General features: G+C 45.1%; 1 protein-coding gene across 1 annotated transcript in view; it reads right to left on the bottom strand.

Annotated features, from left to right (window-relative positions):
• Positions 1-24,240, bottom strand: part of EXOC4 (exocyst complex component 4) — a 366,741-nt gene that overhangs the window by 60,621 nt on the left and 281,880 nt on the right. The window contains exons 12-13 of the mRNA XM_059847577.1: positions 9,850-9,986; positions 946-1,101 (exon numbers count right to left, since the gene is read on the bottom strand). Coding sequence (XP_059703560.1) covers positions 946-1,101; positions 9,850-9,986 — 293 coding nt within the window. The remainder of the gene's footprint in view (positions 1-945; positions 1,102-9,849; positions 9,987-24,240) is intronic.

The raw sequence follows: 24,240 nt of genomic DNA, 5'->3' as shown, positions 1-24,240 counted from the left end.
GACCCCACAAATCCCATCCTCTCCAGGCTGCAGCCTCCTTGTCACGGGGCTTCCAGGCAGGCAAGGAGGAAAATGACAATCTGGGCAAATTAGACTTGTTGTTTTCAACAGCTTCTCCTCCTCCTCCTCCTCCTCCAGTGTTACAGCCAAGTGCCAATCAAGGAAGTGATGAATAGGGATGGGAATGTGCAGCCTTTGGGATCTCACGGGAGCTGAGCCATTCCCAGCGTGCAGGGAAAGGGAATCTGCTCCTTCCAGGCTTCCACTGGCATGGAAGGATGGAACAACCCGGTCTGGGCACACAGAGTTGGCTCCAAAAGAATTCCTGCTGGGAATAGTGGAATTTTTCATTTGCTCCCATGAGCTAGCTCTTGGAGTTGGGATGGAGGGGAAGCTCCACCAGGTCGTGGCTCAAATTAAAGATTCCTTTGACAGCACAGATTTTGGGAATTCCTGCCCAGTACAAGCAGCTGGCCCCTCCTTTAGGTCAGAAAATGCTGCTCCCTTCACCACGGGGGTGACCAGAGCAGCACCAACCAGCAGGACAAGGATTCAAAACAATCCTTTCCTTCCCCAATCCTTGCCTGAGCTGGATCCCAAAGACAGCTCCCAAATGGCTTTGTCAGAAGAGCAGAGTGAGCAGAAATTGCACCAGGAAAAGCTGAGCTTGGATATCGGGAAGAAAAGGGCACCCAGGGCAGGGGTGCAGTCCCCATCCCTGGAGGGATTTAAAGCCCTGTGGAGGTGGCCCTTGGGGACAGGGTCAGTGGTGGCCTTGGCAGGGAATGGGATGGACTGGATGATCTCCAAAGCCTTTCCCATTTCCCAAATGGTTCCACGATTGGACACGACAGCTGTGAAAACGCCGTGAATCTGTTCCTGCTCTTGCTGCTGCTCTCCTTGAAGCAACTTCCCACCTTTACCCAACTTCCCACCATTGTTTACCTTATGAAATCCTCCTCCTCCTCTCTCTTGGGCCTCAGCTGCTTGGGCTGAGCCATGTTGCTCCAGTTGGGCAGGGATTTCAGGAGCCTGCTGATGTCGTCGTCCTTGGCCCAGGAGGCGCTGATCACCAGCTTCTCGTCCGACTGCACGATGGTCCTGCAGGGAGAGCAGCCACAGCCACCTCAGCGAGGAGCACATCCTGCCTTAGGGACACTGGCATTTAATTCTGAGCCATTCCTCACATTCCATGTCACACACGTGGGGATTGGGCAGTGAGGAAAGGATCCACGCATGGAGGGACAGCAACGCGGCGCACAGGGTGGGAGATTCCCCTAAACACACAGCTCCTGATGGACTTTGGGACACCTTTTAAGGGAAAAAAGGGACATTTCCCTAAATTCTGCAACCCTGGGAACTCAGTTTGGCACCCAGCTGGAGGAGGTCACCCTGCACTGGTGTCTCCGTGGATCATTTCCCTCTGGAATGTCAGTGGAGCTCAACAGCCTCTGCCCATGGTGGGGTCAGTGCCAGGTGGGACCAGCCCAGGACACCTGGCTGGGAGCCACCACCTCCCCCCACAGCTGGCCCAGCCTGGGGACCAGGGCTGAAGGGGAATGAAGGGTCCAGGATAATCTTTCCAGGTCATCCAAAGCATCTCCTGATGGAGATTCCAGCTAAATCCTATGTGGGAAACTGAGTCAGGGACTGCACCAGGTTCCAACGGGGAAGAACTTCCCTGGTTTGTGATTTTGGCAGGATAACTGATCTGAATTCCTGACTGGGAATTCCAGGAGACAAACAGGATGCTGTATTTGGAGGAGTCAATCCAGGACCTTAAAGATTCTCATTTCCAGCCCATCCATGGCAAGGACACCTCCAGTGTCCCAGGCTGCTCCAGCCCCAGTGTCCAGCCTGGCCTGGGACACTCCAGGGATGCAGGGGCAGCCCCAGCTGCTCTGGCAGTTCCAGCCCAGGCAGGAATTCCTCATTGCCCAGATCCCATCCATGCCTGCCCTCTGGCAGTGGGAGCCATTCCCTGGCTCCTGTCCCTGCAGGCCTTGTCCCCAGTCCCTCTGCAGCTCTCCTGGAGCCCCTCCAGGCCCTGGAATGTGCTGGAAGCTCTCCCTGGAGCCTTCCCTTCTCCAGGGGAACATTCCCAGCTCTCCCAGGCAGGCTCCAGGCTGGAATGGACTGAGCCAACAGAGACACCCCCACACCCCAGCACCCCCTGACAGGGACCTGGCAGAGCCATTCCAGCCACACTCTCCCAGATCCAGGCTGGAATTCTGGGGCAGAGATGAGGTGTCAGCAGCATTCAGGGGGTGATTTGGGGAACAAATAGAAATAAAAACAACAGCACCCCGAGCATCTGCGTTTTGCAAAGGAAAACAGTGAGAAAGGCACCGAGACAGGAGCCAGCTCTGATCCTCCCTGAAGGGAACAGCTCATTTCTCATCCCACCCTTTCCCCATCCACCAGGAAAACAAGCTCAGCTCAGGAACCACAGAGGATTTGTGAAAACGAATTTGTCACACGCGCTTACAAACAAGTTTTCCTTCCCTCTGAGTTTCACGTTCAATCTGTCACACACAAAAGGCTGAGTTTTGTTTCCAGCCACACAAGACCTCAACATTCCTGTCTGGCCTTCTGCTGCTGGGAGGGAGGTGGTGTTTTTCCACTCAGGGGAAAAAAAATAATAAATTTAAAAAAGGTCTTTTATTTTTCACCCTGGTGAAAATGGAGGGGGATAAAAGAGCTCCACCAGCAGCTCTGACATCTGAGATGGAAAAGGGGTTTGATGATATCTGGGCATTGCTGTGCCAAGGCAAGACAACTGTTCCAGGGAACACATCAGCCAGGGCTTTGTCCTCTGCACATTTAAATGACTGCAGTAATACTCTCCTTCCCTTGGGACTCTATTTCACACTTGAACAAATCCAGCTCTTGGATAAAGAAACTCCTGATACCGAGCTGGTGTTTTATTTTCCTCAGTTTCATCCCATTACTCCCCGTGATCTCCCTCTCAGCTCAGCTCTCTCCACGTCCACTGTTTGCTCTCTTCAATTATTTCCAGCCTTATCGTGGCCCCTCAGGCACCCACGACTCCAGGGCATCCTGGGGAGGGTCCTGATGGACTTACACAGAGCCACTCTCTGTTTTATGGTCCTTATTATCCTCAAAATTCCAATTGTTTGTGGACTCGGTGCTGGGGAGGAAAAGGGGGAAGATCTTGGGATGCTCTGACAAACTGCAAACTCTGCCTTTTCCAAGGTCAGAGTTTTCCAAGAGCCTAATCCAGGATTCCTGCTTTCCTCACCTTCTGGTGGTGCCCATGAGTTACAATAGCCACTCTCTGTTTTATGGTCCTTATTATCCTCAAAATCCCAGTTGTTTTTGTGGACTCAGTGCTGGGAGAAGATGGGGGAGGATGTTGGGATGCTCTGAAATGCTGCAAACTCAGCCTGCTGTCCTTCTTTTCCAGGTTTCCAAGAGCCTAATCCAGGATTCCTGCTTTACCCACCTTCTGGTGGTGCCCATGAGTTACAAGAGCCACTCTCTGTTTTATGATCCTTATTATCCTCAAAATCCCAATTGTTTGTGGAGTCAGTGCTGGGAGGATGTTGGGATGCTCTGACGTGCTGCATACTCAGCCTTTTCCAGGGTCAGAGTTTTCCAAGAGCCTAATCCACAATTCCTGCTTTCCCCACATTTTGGTGGTGCCCATGATTTACAAGAGCTACTCTCTGTTTTATGGTCCTTATTGTCCTCAAAATCCCAACTGTTTGTGGAGTCGGTGCTGGGAGAAGATGGGGGAGGATGTTGGGATGCTCTGACATGCTGCAAACTCAGCCTATTGTCCTTCTTTTCCAGGTTTCCAAGAGCCTAATCCAGGATTCCTTCTTTCCTCACCTTCTGGTGGTGCCCATGAGTTACAAGAGCCACCACTCTGTTTTATGATCCTTATTGTCCTCAAAATCCCAATTGTTTGTGGAGTCAGTGCTGGGAGGATGTTGGGATGCTCTGACACACTGCAAACTCAGCCTTTTCCAGGGTCAGAGTTTTCCAAGAGCCTAATCCACAATTCCTGCTTTCCTCATCTTCTGGTGGTGCCCATGATTTACAAGAGCCACTCTCTGCTTTATGATCCTTATTGTCCTCAAAATCCCAACTGCTTGTGGAGTCGGTGCTGGGAGGAGATGAGGAGGATGTTGGGATCATAAAACAGAGTTTTCCAAGAGCCTAATCCACAATTCCTTCTTTCCTCAGCTTTTGGTGGTGCCCATGAGTTACAAGAGCCACTCTCTGTTTTATGGTCCTTATTGTCCTCAAAATCCCAGTTGTTTTTGTGGACTCAGTGCTGGGAGAAGATGGGGGAGGATGTTGGGATGCTCTGAAATGCTCCAAACTCAGCCTGGTGTCCTTCTTTTCCAGGTTTCCAAGAGCCTAATCCAGGATTCCTTCTTTCCTCACCTTCTGGTGGTGCCCATGAGTTACAAGAGCCACTCTCTGTTTTATGATCCTTATTGTCCTCAAAATCCCAACTGTTTGTGGAGTCGGTGCTGGGAGGATGTTGGGATGCTCTGACACACTGCAAACTCAGCCTGGTGTCCTTCTTTTCCAGGGTCAGATTTTTCCAAGAGCCTAATCCAGGATTCCTGCTTTCCCCGCATTTTGGTGGTGCCCATGGGTCCATGGAATCCTGGAATGGTTTGGGTGGAAAGGGGCCTTAAATCCCATCCCATCCCACCCCTGCCATGCAGGGACACCTCCCACTGTCCCAGGCTGCTCCCAGCCCTGTCCAACCTGGCCTTGGACATCCCAGGGATCCAGGGGACTCCTCTCTGGAGAGATCCATGGATCCACTGAAACCAGCGAGCTCCAGAATAATCCATGGAACAGCCCCAGCACTGCCTGGATCCCTTGGAATTACACCCCCACTCCTTCCCAGGGCTCCAACACCACCTGATTTTTCTTGGTGTTGGTTTTACCCCAACCACCCCCTCATCAAGGAGATGCTGAAGAGGCTGGAACATCCCTGATCTCTGTTGGACACCCAGCTTTTCCCAACTCCTTTTTCCCACATTTCCTTCCCAGCTTCCCAGCCACAATTCCCCCTCTGTACCTTCAATCCAATTTGTGTCCTTGAGGGAATTATCCCAGGACATCTTTTAGTCCAGCTCAAAACTCCTCCTTCCACCCCCACTCCCCTAATCCCAAACTCCTCCATGATTTTCCTGCTGCTGCCACAGGGAGCTGACCCTGGCTGGATCCAGGTGCCCACCACGCTGCTCCATCCTCCTCAGAGGACAGAGGGTGGAAAAATGATGGGAAAAACCCTTTTATGGTGGAGCAGACACCATAAAATATGGAATATCAGTCTGGGACAGCCATCCTGGACATGTCTTTCCCAAAATCTTTCCCATTCCCAGCCTGCTGGTGAGAGGCAGTCAGCCCAAATTCCTGGTGTGTGTCACACCTTCCCAGGTACCAATCCTGTACTCTGGAACCATTTCTCCTATGGGAAATAATATGGGAATACCCCTGGACACAGCTGGGGGCCTTGGCTTTCCAGCAGGAAACATCTGGAAGCCCCAGGGGCTCACTGGGCTCCTCTGCCTCGTGCCAGCTGGGTTTTTGGATGATTTTTCCCTCTTCCCACGGCCAAGGTGATGTTTTGGGCTGCCAAGGGTTAAAAAGCAGCTGGACCAGGCACCCACTGCCTGAGGGAACACCCCTGTCCCAAAAAAGAGTCAAAAAGGCAACTGAAACCCCAAAAGTTTATGCAGGGAGGGGAAGATGCCACCAAGAAGCAGCAAAATGAGTGGGAAAAGCATTTCCCGGGGAATCAGAAATTCCTGCTTGGCTGCCCCATTTTGGCTGAATGACTCTGCTCTTCCTCAGTAAAAAAGGAGCTCAGATTTATTTTGCCTGGCTGGAAAGCAGGAGAGGTTTCTTTTCTTCACCATTTTGAGTGATCCAAGCCCAGTTATTTCCCATTTTTTCCCCCCAAATTTAGCTGAGAGAGTTCAGCCAAAGGAGGTTGGTCACCAGAAACTGCTTCCAGAGAGGGAGCTGAGCACCTCCAGAGTATTTAATCATTAATAATTAATTAATAATTAATAATTTTTGAACTCTCAGAACCACATTTTGGTGATGCCCATCTCTTTTTAAGACTAAAAAGACTCATTTGGGTGAGGGATTCCTTTACTCAGAGCCTTCAGAGAGGTTCAGAAATGAACAAGGTGAGGATGAAGAGGAGGAAGAGGGGAGTGGACACACAAGACAGAGCTTAGAGTGGACAACACAATAAAAATGTGCAACTTCAACGTGGACATGAATAACACTGGCAAATTTATGTAGAAAAACATGGAAAGATTAATTTTTGCATTTCAGGCAGCAATTTTTGTCAGAGTGTTGGCAGAGGATTAAAAGAAGGGCTCATGTTCAGGGCAGCAACTGTGAACTGGGCATGTTTCTCCTTTCAATATCTCCAAAAATCCCACAAAAACGGTTTTGTACTCAGGTTTTTAACATAAAATGGTTTTTAACTCTGGAGCTGAGCTGCTCTCCTGGAAATCTGCTGGAGACGGGGGTTGGACACGACTGGGAAGTGCTGCCAGCACGGCAGGAGGTTTGGGGGCTCCATCTCCCATTTTATTTGCATTTTCAGCCCCAGCTCCTCAGCAATTAGTCAGAAATCAGAGCTGACGTTTGTAAACAGTTTGGGTGGCAAACTGGAATTGGAATTTTGGACAGAAATGCGACTTGCAGGAGGCACCTCACCTACGCTGAACTTCCAACATTCGTCATCAATCAACACACCAGAGCTGCTATTTATAGCAGTGTCCAATCCCACCCAGCCCCCTCAGGTTTGATGTTTTCCTTTTGAAATCCCTGGAAAACACGAGCCAAACGGAGCTCAGACATGAGCAATCTCAGCTGTGCACTTCCCAGTGCTGACGTCCTTCCCGAGCTGTTCCCGCAGAGAACTCCGGATCAAATCCTGCCTGGAGGAGCCTCTCTTTGGGTGCTTTTTCACCCACATTTGCTCACATTCCCCCTGAAGGAACAAATCCCACAAAAACACCGCTCTGCCTTCCCAAATTCTCACTCTTTGCCATCCCAGGGGCAGTTTTGCTGGATGGGATCGACTCCCAGCTCCCAGGAGTTCATCCTGATTTTAAGGAGCTGTGAATAATCCTGACTCCACCACCTCCTCGGGACTTCTGCTGCTCAGAGTGACCCCGAGGTGTGTCAGAAAGTCTCTTTTCCCAGCCTGGCAGTCGAAGAAGGAGTCAGGATTCTTCTGTTCTCATTCTCAAGGTTGTTTATTGTTTCTTATCTATAAAATTCTTTCTCTGGCTGTCACCGACATGTTCTATGAAAAATCCTTTCCTCGGGATTTTCCCTCCTGAGAAGCTGAGAGGCCTCAGGAACAAACTGTGACCAAAGATTCTCTGCTGCTGTGGGATGCAGCAGGTGGGTCTGGGATTGGTCTCACCTGGTTGTTTCTCATTGATGGCCAATCCCAGCCCAGCTGTCCAGACTGGCTCGGTCACAGCCAAACCTTTGTCATTCATTCCTTTTCTATCCTTAGCCAGCCTTCTGATGGAATCCTTTCTTCTGTTCTTTTGGTAGAGTTTTAATATAATATAGATCATAAAATAATAAATCAGCCTTCTAAGCATGAAGTCAACTTTCTCATCTCTTCCCTCATCCTGGGACCCCTGTGAACACCATCCCATCTGTCCAGTTGAGGTCTGTCCAGCAGGTCAGACAGAGGCACTCTGCCTGTCCTTGGCGCAGTGTTGTCTTTTTATACTAAAACCTACCTGTGCATTATTTCCCATAACTCCCCAATCCCCATCACCTGTGTCAGACAGTGAGCTTCTACCTTAAACCAATCCAAAAGTGCCACCATCACCCAGAAGATGGAGGCCAAGAAGAAGAAGGAGGACGGCTGGACATGCTCAGATTCCTCCATCTTGCCTCCTGAACCCCCGTTCTAAAAACCCCAAAAAATCTATTTTTCATCCCGTGACAAACTAACTATTATTTCATCTAAGTTTTTTTAATTTCAGCTTGCAGATCCTCATGCAAGGCTGGTAATTTTTTCCATGGGTCAGAATCCAAGGCACAGGGGTCCTGAGCTCTGTGCCAAGGTCTCTGAGCCCCCTGCCAGGGGTTTGGGCAATCCAGGACAGCCAGAGGGATGTCCTGAATTCCAGCACCACCTCTGCCAACAGCAGGACTCACCCATGCCAGCAGCCCAGGGAACACCTTGGAGCAGAGGGCAGGGCTGTGTGGAGCCCAGATCCCTGCAGAGGGCACAGCATCCCCGCGGATGGAGCGGGAGGGCCGGGAGCTGCTCCGCTCCCCCGCATTCCCGGGAAGGGATCCGGGTTTCTATTTCAGTCTTTTGCCAGCAGCACAACCAGAACGTTTCCTGTTTCTTCCTCTCGCTGCAATCAGGAGATGGCCAAATTAGCGTTGTCCTAATTAGCCCTCAGCAGGTGCCAAAGCCAGGAATGGCAAAGGGAGGAAGGAAGCACTGTCAAGTTCAAGCCAAACAAATCAAATCCATTGTCTGGCTCCAGGCAGGGAAGTTTTGGGTGAAAAAAGGAGTGTTTTGGACAATGGCACAGCTCCTGATTTAGGGGGGGTGTTCAGGCAAAGTTTAGCCCCTGCTCACTGCCATTGTCAATAATAATGATGATGATGATGATGATGATGACGATGATGATGATGAGTCTGTTTGCCGGATGAAGTTTTTCCTGAATAAAATCAGGCAATGGGAAGTAATTTCTTGGTCAGGAAGCACAAGGGCTTTTTCAGGCTCAATAGCCATGGAGGGCATGATGTAGAGCAGCTATTCCAGCCCACATTCCTGCAGCATCTTGTGGTGGTTTTTAATGGAATTATTTATCCCAGGGATGAGTCACGACCCTGGTTTTCCTGTCCAGGAGGGCCATTTTACAGATGGATACTGGGATGTCCTTAGAAATTATTTATGGATATTCACCCAGGAAATCTCTGATAAATCAAGGACCTGAAGGGTTTAACCCAAACATGTCCATGGCCAGTGGGATTGTGGTGCCCCAGTCTTCCATGCTTTGGTTGGGGAATATGAGGGATGGATGATCCCAAAATGCCAGTGGGACAAGGACAGAGCATTTGGTGACTCCCTGTCAGTGTACAGAATTGTCCTGGGAAACCTTCACCAAACCCAGTGTGTGTGGATTCCTGTGGCTACTGATTCCTAAAATCACTGAGTCATTTCGGTTGGAAAAGACCTCTAGGATGGGATCCAACCATTCCCAGCACTGCCAAGGCCACCCATGTCCCCAGGTGTCACATCCACAGGTTTTTTAATCCCCTCAGGGACAGGGACTCCACCCCTGCCCTGGGCAGCCCCTCCCAATGTCTGACCAACATTTCAGGGAAGAAATTTTTCCTAATTTCCAATCTAAATCTCTCCTGGTGCAACTTAGGGCCATTTCCTCTCATCCTGAAATTCCTAAATTGCCATGAGACCTGAATACTCAAATCTCAATAGAATTAATTCATATAAAATTGTTTATGCTCGAATGTTCAAATGAAGGATCTGAATTATTTTACCATTATTTTTCCTTTCAAAGAGGACACTTTAGACTCTTAGTGACCAACCTGAGGTCACCCTTTATCATGGAATTATGGAATGGTTTGGGTTGGAAGGGACCATCCAGTGCCACCCCTGCCATGGCAGGGACACCTCCCAGTGTCCCAGGCTGCTCCAGCCCCAGTGTCCAGCCTGGCCTTGGGCACTGCCAGGGATCCAGGGACAGCCACAGCTGCTCTGGCAATTCCAGCCCAGCCAGGAATTCCTCATTCCTTTTTGGACATAAACCTCTGATGTTTATGTACCTGTAGGCCAGGGTGCAGGTGTCCTTGTACTCCTGCAGCTTCACACACACCATGTGCAGGAACTGGTCCGAGTAGGCGCTCAGGTCGTGCATCAGCTCCATCAGGTCCTGCACCGTCTTCTCCACGATCACCGTGCTCTGGGGAGGGGACAAAAGCCCAGCTGTGAGCAGCAGCTCGGGGAAGTTTATCTCAGCCCTCTCCTGCTTTGCTAATTGTTGTCACAGAGGTGCAGCTTTGCTAATTGTTGTCACAGAGGTGCAGCTGATGCTCTGCCAGCGGCTCCTGAACAAATCAGGGAAAGGAAATGTTATGAATAAAAAAGAGTTACTCATTTTTTTAAAAAGGGTTGCAGAGTTACAAGTTGAGCTGGGAGCTGATTGCTGGCCCAGGAGGGTTCTTTGTTAGCTGCATGTTGTAATCACCTGCTAAGTATCAGTCGTTAACCATCTATGGTTGAGAATTCTCCTTTTTGCATCAGTACCACCCGGCCTGGAGCCAAGTTGAGAGCTCTTCTGGACAGTGCAAGGAGGGGACATGGGAGTGCATGCAAATAACCTCAGACCCAGCACGCAACGAGAGAGGACCCCCACCAAACTCAGCAAATAAACCCCTAAAGCAAGGAGCCAATATGGAATTTAGAGATCAAAGTAGTGTCTGGACATCAGGGGTGAGGTCTGGAGCTGCAGAGACACTGAAAATCCTTTTTGCCCCTCACCACAACCTAAAGGATTTTGGCTGGACAGAGGATCTCAAATATCAAACCAAGAAATCAGGATTCAGGGAATATACCTCCAACTGGTCTGGTGAGGATGGGACCCCCAGCTCTGCCCTGTAGTGGACAAAGCTGCCTTTTCCTCTTCCTCCAAGCCACTCCTGGGAATGATGACAGTGTGACTGGGGACTGGGGATCTGCTGGATCAGCTCCAACCTGGAGCTGATCACTTTTAATAAAGGCATCAAAAGGAGAAAATCTCCTGCCCTGTTTATTTCAGGAAATAGGAGGAAAGTGGTTTAAGAGTTTATCAGCTCTGAAAGTTGGGGTTTCTGAGCCACTTCCTGAAATTCACCAGGTCTTTCCTTCATTAGGCGAAACCTCAAAATGTGATTTTCAGAGGGACGCACAGCCCAAAGTGCTGCTCCATATCCTACAGATCCTGGAATTACTGAGGTTGGCAGAGACCTCCCAGACCATCCAGCCCAACCTCTGATCAATCCCCACCTTGCCACCCCAAAGAGAGGCCAGAGTGACACTAAAAGCCCTGAGGAGCAGGTTTGGTTTCCTCCAGCCTGCAGGAGGGACCATATATCCAACGACGTCCAAGATTTCAACAGCTCCACAGGAATTCGGGGATTTCTGAGGAGATTTGTATTTATTTTGCCCACTGTGTTTGATTTTGTTGCTGCAAACAAGACAGAGGGGAGGTCATGGAAGTCACAGGCTGATATAAATTGAATTATTAATGGTCTCAGTGGAGTGAAGGGTTGTTCCTGAACTGCAGCAAAGGAAGATACTGCAGCCTTTGGGAACCCTGGTTGATTTGAGAAATTCTGGGCTCAAATGACGTGGGAGGATCCCAGGGATTTGGAAAGAGCCCCCCTTCCTCTGTGCTCATCAGAGGAAGGTGACTCTCAGCACAAGCTCATCAAGCCCCACCTGGGTGTGATGGCTGTGGCCAGCTCTGCCACAGCCCCACCAGCCCAACTTCCACCTCTCCACTGAATTAATTCCCAGCTAATGCACAGCAGCATCACCCTGATCCCTGATCCTGCTCCTGCTGAGCAGCCCCTGAGGGACAGGAATTGATCCTGCTCTGCTCCCTGTTCCTGACTTGGTTCAAAAAGCACCCTCCAGCCTTGTCCTCCTTGGGAACTCTCCCAAATCCTTGGGATGGGGGTTCCCTGAGGGCTCAGGCACTGCCTGTGCTGCTCCTGGGAGGTTCTTGGCTCCCAACTGCACCTGGAGGAAAAAATCTCATCCCACCCCACCCCATCCATGGCAGGGACACCTCCCAGTGTCCCAGGCTGCTCCAGCCCCAGTGTCCAGCCTGGCCTGGGACACTCCAGGGATGCAGGGGCAGCCCCAGCTGCTCTGGCAGTTCCAGCCCAGCCAGGAATTCCTCATTGCCCAGATCCCATCCATGCCTGCCCTCTGGCACTGGGAGCCATTCCCTGTGTGCTGTCCCTGCAGGCCTTGTCCCCAGTCCCTCTGCAGCTCTCCTGGAGCCCCTTCAGGCCCTGGAATGTGCTGGAAGCTCTGGCTGGAGCCTTCTCCTCTCCAGGTGAGCACCCCCAGCTCTCCCAGCCTGGCTCCAGCCCTGGAGCAGCTCCATGGGTTCCTCTGGATTTGCTCCAGGTCCTGCTGTGTCCCCAGGGCTGGTGCAGCTCTGCAGGTGGGGTCTCACCTGAGCAGAGCCTGATGTGGTTTCAGATTAAAGCCAAGCCCAGGATGGGCTGAGAAGTGTTCTGAGGGACTGAAGTCACCATTGATCCCTCAGGAATAAAAAAGAGAAGAAAATCCTCCCTGGCTCATGTAGCAAACAGGAGACAAAAGCCATTCCTTTCCTTTTTGGGTGGATAATCAGATTTTTCCTTTTCCCACCCTGGGTGGGGTTTCCAGCAGATCCATGGTATCAGCTGATGTCCTGCAGCTCCCCAGGAGCAGGATCTGTCCTGCCAGGAACCCTCCTGTGACTCCTGCTGGGCTGGACACAAAACCACACGAGGAGGGACCAAACCTGCCCTCCATCCAGCTCATTTCAATTTGTTTTCCTAACTCAGCACTTGGAAACCAACAACAACCTAAAAACCCACCAGTGGGTGTTAAAACAGAAAGCATTGTGGTTTTTATGGAGTTTTTTCCACTTATTTTCCTCCACAACATTAAAATTTCAGCAAACCCCTGAAAGTATCTGGATTTTAGAATAAACCTTTCTGATTTAAAGGGAACACAAAGCTACTTGAATGATTAAAAAAAAAAAATAGAAAATAAAAAGGAGAAGAAAGGGAATTACCATCTGAAAGAAGGCAGGTAATGGCCATTTCCCTGAGACATCTCAACCTTTCCCAGAGCCCCAGGGTGTTCCCTGGGGACACCCTGTCTGAGGAGGCTTTGGGGACAGTGGATTGTTAGCTGGGCCAGCCCTGGAGCTTCTGAGAGGCCCCAGAATGAAAGGCAGCTCACCCATGATCCCAGAGCAGCACCCCGGTGCCTCTGCCCCATCTGGACTCGTTATTGGATGTGATCAAAGCTTCATTTTACAGCCAGGCACTTCAATGGAGCCTTTAAAAACAACCCCGACTAACAAGGAGACTCATCCCGGGAACAGGATCCAGCCCCTCACACCTGAACCCCAACACCACCGAGGGATGCTTCACCACTCCTCCAGCGAGCTTCTCACAGAGGCTGCTAAAAACAAATAGAAAATAAAAAAATGAGATTGAAATAAATCCTGATGCCCTGGGCTGTGCTGGGGATGAGGATAAAGCAGAGAGCACCGCTGGCCACGGACACTGTGGGGTTTGAATGATGGGGTTTGCAAACACTTCCCATTAGCCCGTGATTCCCTCCTTCTTCCCAGCTGGGCTGGAGCTCCAGGACATGGAAAGCTGCTCCAGGGCAGGCAGAATTCCTGCTCAGCAGTGTATGGAATTTACCTATTCCATATATCATGGAATATGTATATGTGGGTCTAATATATATCATTCCATAATATACAATGTTATGTATTTTCTTACATATCTAAATATTATATTTTATTTAGAAATATTTATAAGAACAGAAATATAAATATATAAATATATAAATATATAAATATATAAAATGTTTTTGTAGAAATAATATATTATTTAACATACATATGATTCCATATAATGTAATATATATAATTCCATAATATGGAATTATATAATTCCATAATCCCATATACAATGGAATATATATATATATATGGATGTAATATATATAATTCCATAATATAGAATATTATGCATTTTATTACATATATAAATATTATATTTACTTATAAATATTTCTAATTATAAAAATATTTATTTATAAATAAATATTATTTATTATACCTATAATTCCATATAATGTAATAGATATAATTCATGTAATGTATATAATTCCATAATCCCATATAGAATGGAATACATATATACAGATGTAATATATATAATTCCATAATATATAATATTATGCATTTTATCGCATATATAAATATTATATTTATTTATAAATATTCCTAATTATATAAATATTTATTTATAAATAAATATTATTTATTATACCTATAATTCCATATAATGTAATAGATATAATTAATGTAAGGTATATAATTCCATAATCCCATATAGAATGGAATACATATATACAAATGTAATATATATAATTCCATAATATATAATATTATGCATTTTATTCCACATAAAAATATTATATATTTACAAATAGTTATAGATATTTATAAATATAAAAATATAAATATATATTTCTAAATATTATATTATTTATTATACCTATAATTCCATATAGTGTAATATATAAAATTAATGTATTAATATGATATGGAATTATGTAATTCCATAATCCCATATATAATGGAATATGTATATACGGATGCAACATATACAATTCCATAATAGATAATATTATGCATTTTATTACATATATAAATATTATTTTTATATAAAATATATAAATATTTGTTTATAAATATTATATTATTTATTATATATATAATTTTATATAATCTAATATATATAATTAATGTAATGTAAATAATTCCATATATAACGGAATATGTATATATGGATGTAATATATATAATTCCATAATATATAATATTATGCATTTTATTACATATATAAAGATTTTATTTATTTATAAATATATAAGTATTTATTTAAAATATTATATTATTAATTATACATATAATGTGATATATAAAATTATGTAATGCATGTAATTCCATTGTATTGAATTCCATAATTCCATATATAATGGAACATGTATATATGGATGTAATGTATATAATTCTATAATATGCAATATTATGGATTTTATTACACATATAAATATTATATTTATTTATAAATATATAGAAATATATATTTATTTATAAATATTGTATTATTTATTCTATAGATATAATTCCATATAATGTAATATATAAAATTAATGTAATGTACATAATTCCATAATATGGAATTATATAATTCCATAATCACATATATAATGGAATATGTATATATGGATATAATATAATGGAATCTACAATATGGATATAATAATATATATTATTATATTATATTATATTATATTATATTATATTATATTATATTATATTATATTATATTCCATTATATTATATTATTATATTATATATTATATATTATATATTATATTCCATTATATTCCATTATATTCCATTATATTATATTATATTCCATTATATTATATTATATTATATTATATTATATTACATTATATTACATTACATTACATTATACTATATTATATTACATTACATTACATTACATTACATTACATTACATTACATTATATTATATTATATTATATTATATTATATTATATTATATTATATTATATTATATTATATTATATTATATTATATTATATTATATTTTTGTATGATCCCAATATATTCCTACATATAGATATGATATATATTATCCATATATATATAGATAGATAGATAGATAGATATAGATATAAATAAAAATATATAAATATATATATCTGTATAAATTAAAATGCCTATATCTATATCTATATATCTATATCTATATCTATCTATCTATATCTATATCTATATCTATATCTATATCTATATCTATATCTATATATTCTATCTATATTTGGCAGGTATTATTTCAGCCCTTCCTTTGGGATTTTGGCCCTGTGGACCCCGAGTGAAGAGGGTTCAAAGTGCCTGCAGAAAGGGAGTTTTACTGGAGGTGAAACAACAGAGCTGCTCTTTAAGGGTTCCTTAAAACACAATTTCAGCACAATAAAAGCAATGTTCAACCAGTCCTCGACAGCAGAAATTCCAAGCACAGCTCAAACCTCCAACGGTTCATTTTTGCACACCATCAGAGAACAGTCTGGGCTGGAGGAGGCCCTGGAGTCCACCCAGTGCCACCCCTGCCAGGGCAGGGACACCTCCCACCATCCCAGGCTATTCCCAGCCCCACCCCACCTCCCTGGGGTTTTTCCAGCCATGGGAAGTGCACAGTTTTATTTTCCAGCTCGCTGGTGAGGAGCACCTGGATTAGAGAATCAATCTTCCCCCTTGATTTATTTCAATTTTTATTTTTTCTGCAGAAATCACAGCTTTTCCCATGCCTTGGGAAGGGGAAGCTCCATTCCCTGGCTGCATTTCCTTGGGGAAAGCAGACAAAAGATGGGAATATCCTGCTCAGAAAGAAGATGGGAATATCCTGCTCAGAAAAAAGATGGGAATATCCTGCTCAGAAAAAAGATGGGAATATCCTGTTCAGAAAGAAGATGGGAATATCCTGCTCAGAAATGTCTTCACCAAACCACAGCAGATGGAGGAGGAGACCTTGGCACTGGAAAAGTTGTCCATTTTCCCTTGTTGCCCATCACAAATTATCTCTTTGAGATGCCTTGGCAGAGGAAGGCACCAGATGAGGGCTGCCTTGGAGGAGAGGAATTAGCAAAGCCTGATCTAATTTTTAAGCTGGAGTTTATCTGATCCCTCACAGGTTCCTTAAACTTAAATACCTGCCCAGGTATTTAATAAATAAATACCTAAGAAATATCAAGTGCTAATAAATATCAAGTGCTGTCAGGGCCTTGGAGGGCAATGGGAAAGGAAGATAAAAACTGGGGATTTTTGCCCAAATTTCTCCCAAAAATGGAAGAACTCTGACTAAATGAGCAGAGTCAGAGATGGGAATCACTGAAACCTGAAAAGCAGGAGCTGGGGAGCCAGTTTGGCTGGAATTTTGGGATAAATGAGCTGTTTGGTGCTCTTTGGGGGCTCCAAAACAGCCAACAGCAGCCCTGAGCCACGGGAGTGGGGATGGGAAGAGTTGGATCCATGGGGAGCCAGCCTGGAGCCCTATTCCAGCACCAAATAAAGGAGTAAAACAATAAAATAGAGGTGTAAAACCAACAAAATTAATTTATTTTAGCTAACAGAGGGAAGAGGAGAATCTAAATTCCCTCTTCCACTGATCAGTGGTTATCCCACAGGGAGTGATAACACCTTTTCCCACTTTTCTTTCTGGCAGACCCAGGTTTTACAAAGGGCTGGAGTTTTTTTTCAATTCCATTCAAAGCCGTGGTTAGCAGCAAAATCTCTCCTGACAGTCTCCAATCTGACAGGCTGTTTTCCTCTCCCAGCCTTTTCCCAGGAAAATCCATCATTCCAGAATCACTTTTTGCCCATTACTCTTGTTTTCTACACCCTACTACAGCTTTGCTTCCCCTCTTAACTCCAAGGGAATTTTTCCTTTTTTCAGTGCAGGGGATATTTTAATTTTCATGGGATTTATCCTGAGAGGTGCTGAGTGAATTCACCCCACGGATGTGAGCCCAGGATCTGCTGGAATTCTCTCCCTGCTTTAAATGTGATGTTGCAGGAGCCAAATGAGGGCACAGACAAGGTCTTGGATAAATCTTATTTACCTAGCACTGTGTGATCCAGGAAAGCTTTGCTCCAGTGAACTGGAATATTGATGAAGAGCAAAATGTACATTTTTTTTTTTTTTTTTTAAAGGGAGAACATGAACCATAAAATCTGCTCATTGCTGTGGCCATGCAGAAGAGTTTCCCTCCTCTAAACACTCTATTCAATATTTGGGACACCAAGTTAACAACTTCTGGGGCCAGCCCTGCCCAAGCCCAGTAAATGCAGAATAAATCAGACCCTGATAAAGCACAGAGTTTGCCACGGGGGTTTGCAAACTCTGCAAGGATTCAAAAATCAATCAGCAGCTCTGTGATTTCAAATTCACCCCACGGAGCTCAGACACTCGTGGCTTTTCTGGAATATGAGAGGCCAAATCCCAAAGCTGGGGAAGGCTGGAGGAGGCACAAGGATGGGGTGTGGGTGAAGGGGGATTTTCATCCCATCCTTTGTGAAATTGGAGATAAACTTGTGCTCCAGATGGGGCTTTCCACATGGAGAGTTTTTCCAAGGAGAAATGCTCCACCCAACAGCCTGCTCTTTGTAGCCCTGATGACCTGGACTTCTCTTTCATGACACTTTGATGATATCTGCACAGAAAAAGGTAAAAGCCCCTTTCCTTTGTTACCTCCTGAACCCCTGTGACATTGGAATCCTTTCCAAGCTCCTTGTTTTTAGCTCATTCCAGACTTCCCGGGCAGCCATGAGGAGATCCAGCAGATGGGAGCTGAAGCTGGACCACAGGAGAGCAGAAATGAGCTCTGTGTCTCTTAATTAACCACAGGAATGGCTGGGTGAGCTGGATTCTCCATCCCTCACAGCCTCAAAATCAAGCCCAGGTGCTCTTCTGGGAGAGCTGCCACATTCCCAATGGAATTATGGACTCGTTGAGGAAATTACTGGGTGGAGAAGTCACTGGGTGAACTTTGCTGGCAGATCTGGTGAATTTATTCTCATTTTGAACTCAAATTCCACAGGAATTCCACTTTGAACTCCAAATTCCATTTTGAACTCAAATCCCACAGGAATTCCACTTTGAACTCCCAATTCCATTTTAAACTCAAATCCCACAGGAATTCCACTTTGAACTCCCAATTCCATTTCAAACTCAAATCCCACAGGAATCCCAGTTTGAACTCCAAATTCCATTTTGAACTCAAATTCCACAGGAATTCCACTTTGAACTCCAAATTCCATTTTGAACTCAAATCCCACAGGAATTCCACTTTGAACTCCAAATTCCATTTTGAACTCAAATCCCACAGGAATTCCACTTTGAACTCCAAATTCCATTTTGAACTCAAATTCCACAGGAATTCCACTTTGAACTCCAAATTCCATTTTGAACTCAAATTCCACAGGAATTCCACTTTGAACTCCAAATTCCATTTTGAACTCAAATTCCACAGGAATTCCACTTTGAACTCCAAATTCCATTTTGAACTCAAATTCCACAGGAATCCCACTTTGAACTCCAAATTCCATTTTGAACTCAAATTCCACAGGAATTCCACTTTGAACTCCAAATTCCATTTTGAACTCAAATTCCACAGGGATTCCACTTTGAACTCCAAATTCCATTTTAAACTCAAATTCCACAGGAATTCCACTTTGAACTCCAAATTCCATTTTGAACTCAAATCCCACAGGAATTCCACTTTGAACTCAAAATTCCATTTTGAACTCAAATTCCACAGGAATTCCACTTTGAACTCCAAATTCCATTTTGAACTCAAATTCCACAGCAATTCCACTTTGAACTCCAAATTCCATTTTGAACTCAAATCCCACAGGAATTCCACTTTGAACTCCCAATTCCATTTTAAACTCAAATCCCACAGGAATTCCACTTTGAACTCCCAATTCCATTTTGAACTCAAATTCCACAGGAATCCCACTTTGAACTCCAAATTCCATTTTGAACTCAAATTCCACAGGAATTCCACTTTGAACTCCAAATTCCATTTTGAACTCAAATCCCACAGGAATCCCAGTTTGAACTCCAAATTCCATTTTGAACTCAAATTCCACAGGAATTCCACTTTGAACTCCAAATTCCATTTTGAACTCAAATCCCACAGGAATCCCAGTTTGAACTCCAAATTCCATTTTGAACTCAAATTCCACAGGAATTCCACTTTGAACTCCAAATTCCATTTTGAACTCAAATTCCACAGGGATTCCACTTTGAACTCCAAATTCCATTTTGAACTCAAATTCCACAGGAATTCCACTTTGAACTCCAAATTCCATTTTGAACTCAAATTCCATGCCCAAGTTATGCTTAAAACCCCCAGCCCAACAAAAGCCCCATCCCAGGAGCTCTGACCCTGGGATATCTAAAAGAGGTGGCATTTATTCTCCAGCACCAGCAAAGTCAATCTGTCCAAACAAAACTCACCAGAACAGTTCAAATCTCCTGAATTCCCCACAAAATGGGAATTCTCAGCACATCAACCCTCAGCCAGCACCCAGGAGCTTCCCAGCATCCCAGAAAGGGGCTGGAACTCAGCAGGACCAAGGTTAAGGTTGGAAAAGACCTCTCAGGTCACCGAGTCCAACCACCAGCCCTGGCCACCACCAACCCACATCCCCAAGTGCCACCTCCAGAGGGTTTTTGAACCCTTCCAGGGATGGGGACTCCATCCCTTCCCTGGGCAGCTGTGCCAGTGCTGAACAATCCAGGGATTCCCTGCCAAGGTGGACTCAATGCCTCCAAAAACCCCAGCTGGACTGGAAGTATGCACGTGAGGAGATGCCTTTCCATAATCTTCAAACCAATAAATCCCTGATCCCCTTGGGAGGAGCCAAACCCAGCTTTGCTACAAACTTAAAAAGCAGGGAATAGGAAAGTTGTCACTTGGACAAGGATTTTTTATCATTTATTCCCATTTCGTGCGCAGTGCAGAGGAGCAGGGAAGGGAAAATTTGCTTGGGCACAGGGGGAAGTTTGTGACAGCCCCAACTTCCAGCCCTGCCAGCATTCCCTCACTTGAGACACCAAAACCCTCCTGGAATGATCCAGCAGCCCCAGCATAATCAGGAACATCAGTGCCTTGGCAGGGAGATGGAGGGGATAATTTAATTGGGCTTTTGTATCTCTGCCTTCTCCCATCCCGCTGAGTTCTGGAGCTATTATTAAAGGCATTTTTTAAGGTATTTTAATTTACTCCTCCAAATGGATTCCCATCCATCCACTCCCACCAAGTGAATGTTGTCAGGGACATTAGTGAGGTGATAAAATAGCTGCAGCTTCCCGCTGCTTTTAATGTGTTACATCCCGCAGAAAAGTCATTAGCTCTTAGCCTTTAATACACCCTCTGCACTGCTGCAGGGCTGTTTATCACTTACAAGTGCCAGCACGGGCCAGGCTCCCCCTTTATTAATCAATACCATTGGTGCAGGGAAAAGGGACTGGCAGCCAGTGATTCCCAGCCTGGTTTGTGCTGTAGGAGCTGGGAAAAAACCCATCCCTGACATTTTCACCCCCATCCCTGAATATTCCCACAAGTGGCTTTTACTCGGGGTTTTTTACACAACTGCCCCAATTACAGGTGAGCTGGTGGCAAGGTGACAAATTTCTTTCCCCCGTGGTGAGTGGCAGCTTTCCCTCTCCTTTGTCATGCCTGCTCTAGAACATCATTAGCAGCTGCAGCAGGGCACAGATGGGACGTGGAGCACGGAATTAATGATGCTCAGGAGCAGAGCCCTCCGTTTGGGAGCTGGTTTTTAATAAATGTTTTCATACAGCTGGCCCAGTTTGGAGAATAAAACCCCTCAGTGTTATTTTTATGTGCTCTGAGATATATATTTTTTTTTCCACAGTTTCGAAATGCCAGTATTTAAAATATATTTATCTATTAAAAATGTCTTGCTGGAGATGGTGAATATGAATGTTCAGTGGTGCTCCTGGGAAGACACAGTGACCACAGCAAAGGCAGGTGGATGATGAAAAACTAAAAGAAATTGGGGAAAAAAACCAATTGAGGAAGGTTTAGCAGGGCTGAGCTCCCAAAAGAAACCGTTGCTGTGCCCCTGGATTGGTGCTGTCCAGTGCAAAGGCTGCAATTATGAACTAAATTCAACAAAATTAGTGAAAGTGCAAGAGATCAAGGGAAAACAAAGGGTGACATCCAGGAATGAGGGGAAAGGCTTCAGGGGGACCCTGAGCTAAGCCAGGCTGAGCTCCTGGGCTCACAACGATGTCATTTCACTGGAATGAGAAGCCAATGTGTCAGATTTTTGTCTAAAAGTCTCATTTGTAGGGGTGACAGAACACAGAGTGACCAGGCCAATGTCACCAGCAGTGACATTCTGCTACAGGGGGGATCCCAAAAGCAGCTCAAACCTCACCTTTATGCACCAAAATTCACCTTTATGCACCAAAATTCACATTTCTGCCTCACCCCTCGTTAACCCAACTCTAATTAAGGAAGAATTCTTGGCTCCCCAAAGCAATCCCTGGCAAACATGGGGAAAGAGCAGAGGCTTTGCCATGGATTCATCCTCTGAGGCATCCCAAAGGGATTGGGATGGTAAATTCACCATTTTATCTTCTGATTAGATTATCTTCTGATTAAATTCACCATTTTATCTTCTGATTAGATTATCTTCTGATTAAAGTCACCATTTTATCTTCTGATTAAGACCAGCCTTAGCCCTGCATTGATTTTATGCAGGACTAAGGCTGGTCTTAAATTTGAAGGAGAAAATTATTTCCAAAAGGGACTTTCCACCCCAATTTCCACACAAGAAGCCAGAGGTGGCCAGATTTAACAATTTGGTTCCTCAGGTGTTTCTCAACAGAACAGGCAAAATTTTTTATATTTCCAGTGGGAAATTTCCATATCCACGAGGAAATCCCAGTGCTGGAATGCAATTCATATATAAAATCACTGGAAAGAGAAGAATTGGTTAGGAAAAGGACAGAGAGGTGAAATTTTATCTTCTGTGCACTGATTTTATGCAGGGCTAAGGCTGGTCTTAAATTTAAAGGAGAGAAATATTTCCAAAGGGGAATTTCCACCCCAATTTCCATACAAGAAGCCAGAGGTGGCCAGAGGGTGACAATTTGGTTCTTTGGGTGTTTCTCAACAGAATGGGCAAAATTTTCCACATTTCCAGTGGGAAATTTCCATTTTCATTAAGAAATCCCAGTGCTGAAATGCAATTTATACATAAAATCATGGAAAGAGAGGAATTGCTTAGGAAAAGGACAGGAAGGAGAAAAATTCTTCCCCCAGATCATTCTTTCAGCAGAATAAAATATTGAATTTCAATATTTTATTGCACAGGCCAGTGCTGGAACAACTGAACTCCAAGACAAGCAAGACACTGGAATTCCCAATCTCCACCTCCTCTGATTCCAAAGGATTTCAAACCAATCCAGTGCTGGGATGGAGAAATCCCAGGGCAGCTCAGCAAGGAGGGGCCTGCCAAGCACCTCCAGGCACAACCCAAGCAGAGCTGAGGGCTCCTCCCTGCTCCTCCTGCCAGGAATGGCTCAAAAAGCAAAACCACTTGGAAGTGGGAGGTGATGGAGGTCTCCACACAAGAACAGAACCCAAATGTCCTCAATCCTGCTGAATTTTAACTTTATGGAACCCTTGGCATTAGGGAGAGTTTCCCAAGCTGGAAGCTACGAAGAGAATTGCCTTGTGTGCTGCAAAATGAAGCAGATTACAAAAAAAAAAACCAAAAAAAAAAACTGTAATTTCACTTAGTCTCTTGGTTTATATTTTTTTTTGCATCTACCAAAAAAAAAAAAAAAAAAAGAAAAAAAAAAAGAAAAAAAAACCCAAAAAAACCCAAAAAGCAAAAACCCAAACCAATTTTGCATTTTTGGATCGTGGTGTGAGCTGGGGTTGAATTGATCAATTTAAGGGTGATTCAGGGGAGCCTTTGCACCTCCCAAAAGGGAAAATCCAGCCTGAATCCTGCCCCAAAAAAGCACAGACAGGAGAAAACTCAGGGCAGCGGCACGTGCCAGCATCACTGGTGATTTACTCAATAAATTCAGCCTTGTGCTCACACATCAAAGCCCGAGGAGATCACAGCTCCATCCCTGATGTCTCCAAAGGATTATTTGGGAATTCCTCGCGCGTGGAGGCAGCTCCCAGGACCCAGCAGCTCGTGTTAACATGGAGCTCATCAAACCTCAGTGACCACCCTGAACCCCCGGAGATGTGGGAATGACAGCTCGGAGCTGGGGAGGGGGGAGAACAGGCAACACCAGCCTCTGATCCTGCCAGGAGAAGCGGGAATTACAGCAAGAGATCCGTGGGCTGGGAGCCAAACTGGAACATCTTTAACCCACTGTATTCTCTTTCTGTGGTCTCTTCTTTCCCCAGGCCCCTCCTGGTGGCAGGTCCAAGGGTGGGGCAGTTCCCAAAGGAAGATGATTCCCTGGAGGAGCCATGGTGTGAGGATGTGTCCCAATTTCTGGAGTAGGGATGGATTTGGAAAATGCCAGAGGCTGCGGGGCACTTTCCCTTTCAGACTGACCTTCTCCACTAGGAAAGCTCGGCCACACCAGTTTAAACCAGCGTGGAAATGGGATCACTTGGACCTGTGGTGGAGTTTCCATCCCTGCAGGTGTCCAAGGAAGGCCTGGAGGTGGCACTCGGTGCTCTGGGCTGGGGACAAGGTGGGGATTTGGCACAGGTTGGATTGGATGGTCTTGGAGGGATTTTCCAGTCACAGGGATTCTGTG

The sequence above is a fragment of the Haemorhous mexicanus genome, chromosome 5, assembly GCF_027477595.1.
Source record: "Haemorhous mexicanus isolate bHaeMex1 chromosome 5, bHaeMex1.pri, whole genome shotgun sequence".
In the NCBI taxonomy this organism is placed as follows: Eukaryota; Metazoa; Chordata; class Aves; order Passeriformes; family Fringillidae; genus Haemorhous; species Haemorhous mexicanus.
The sequence above is the reverse complement of the archived record's forward strand: the minus strand, read 5'-3'. Positions and strand labels throughout refer to the sequence as shown.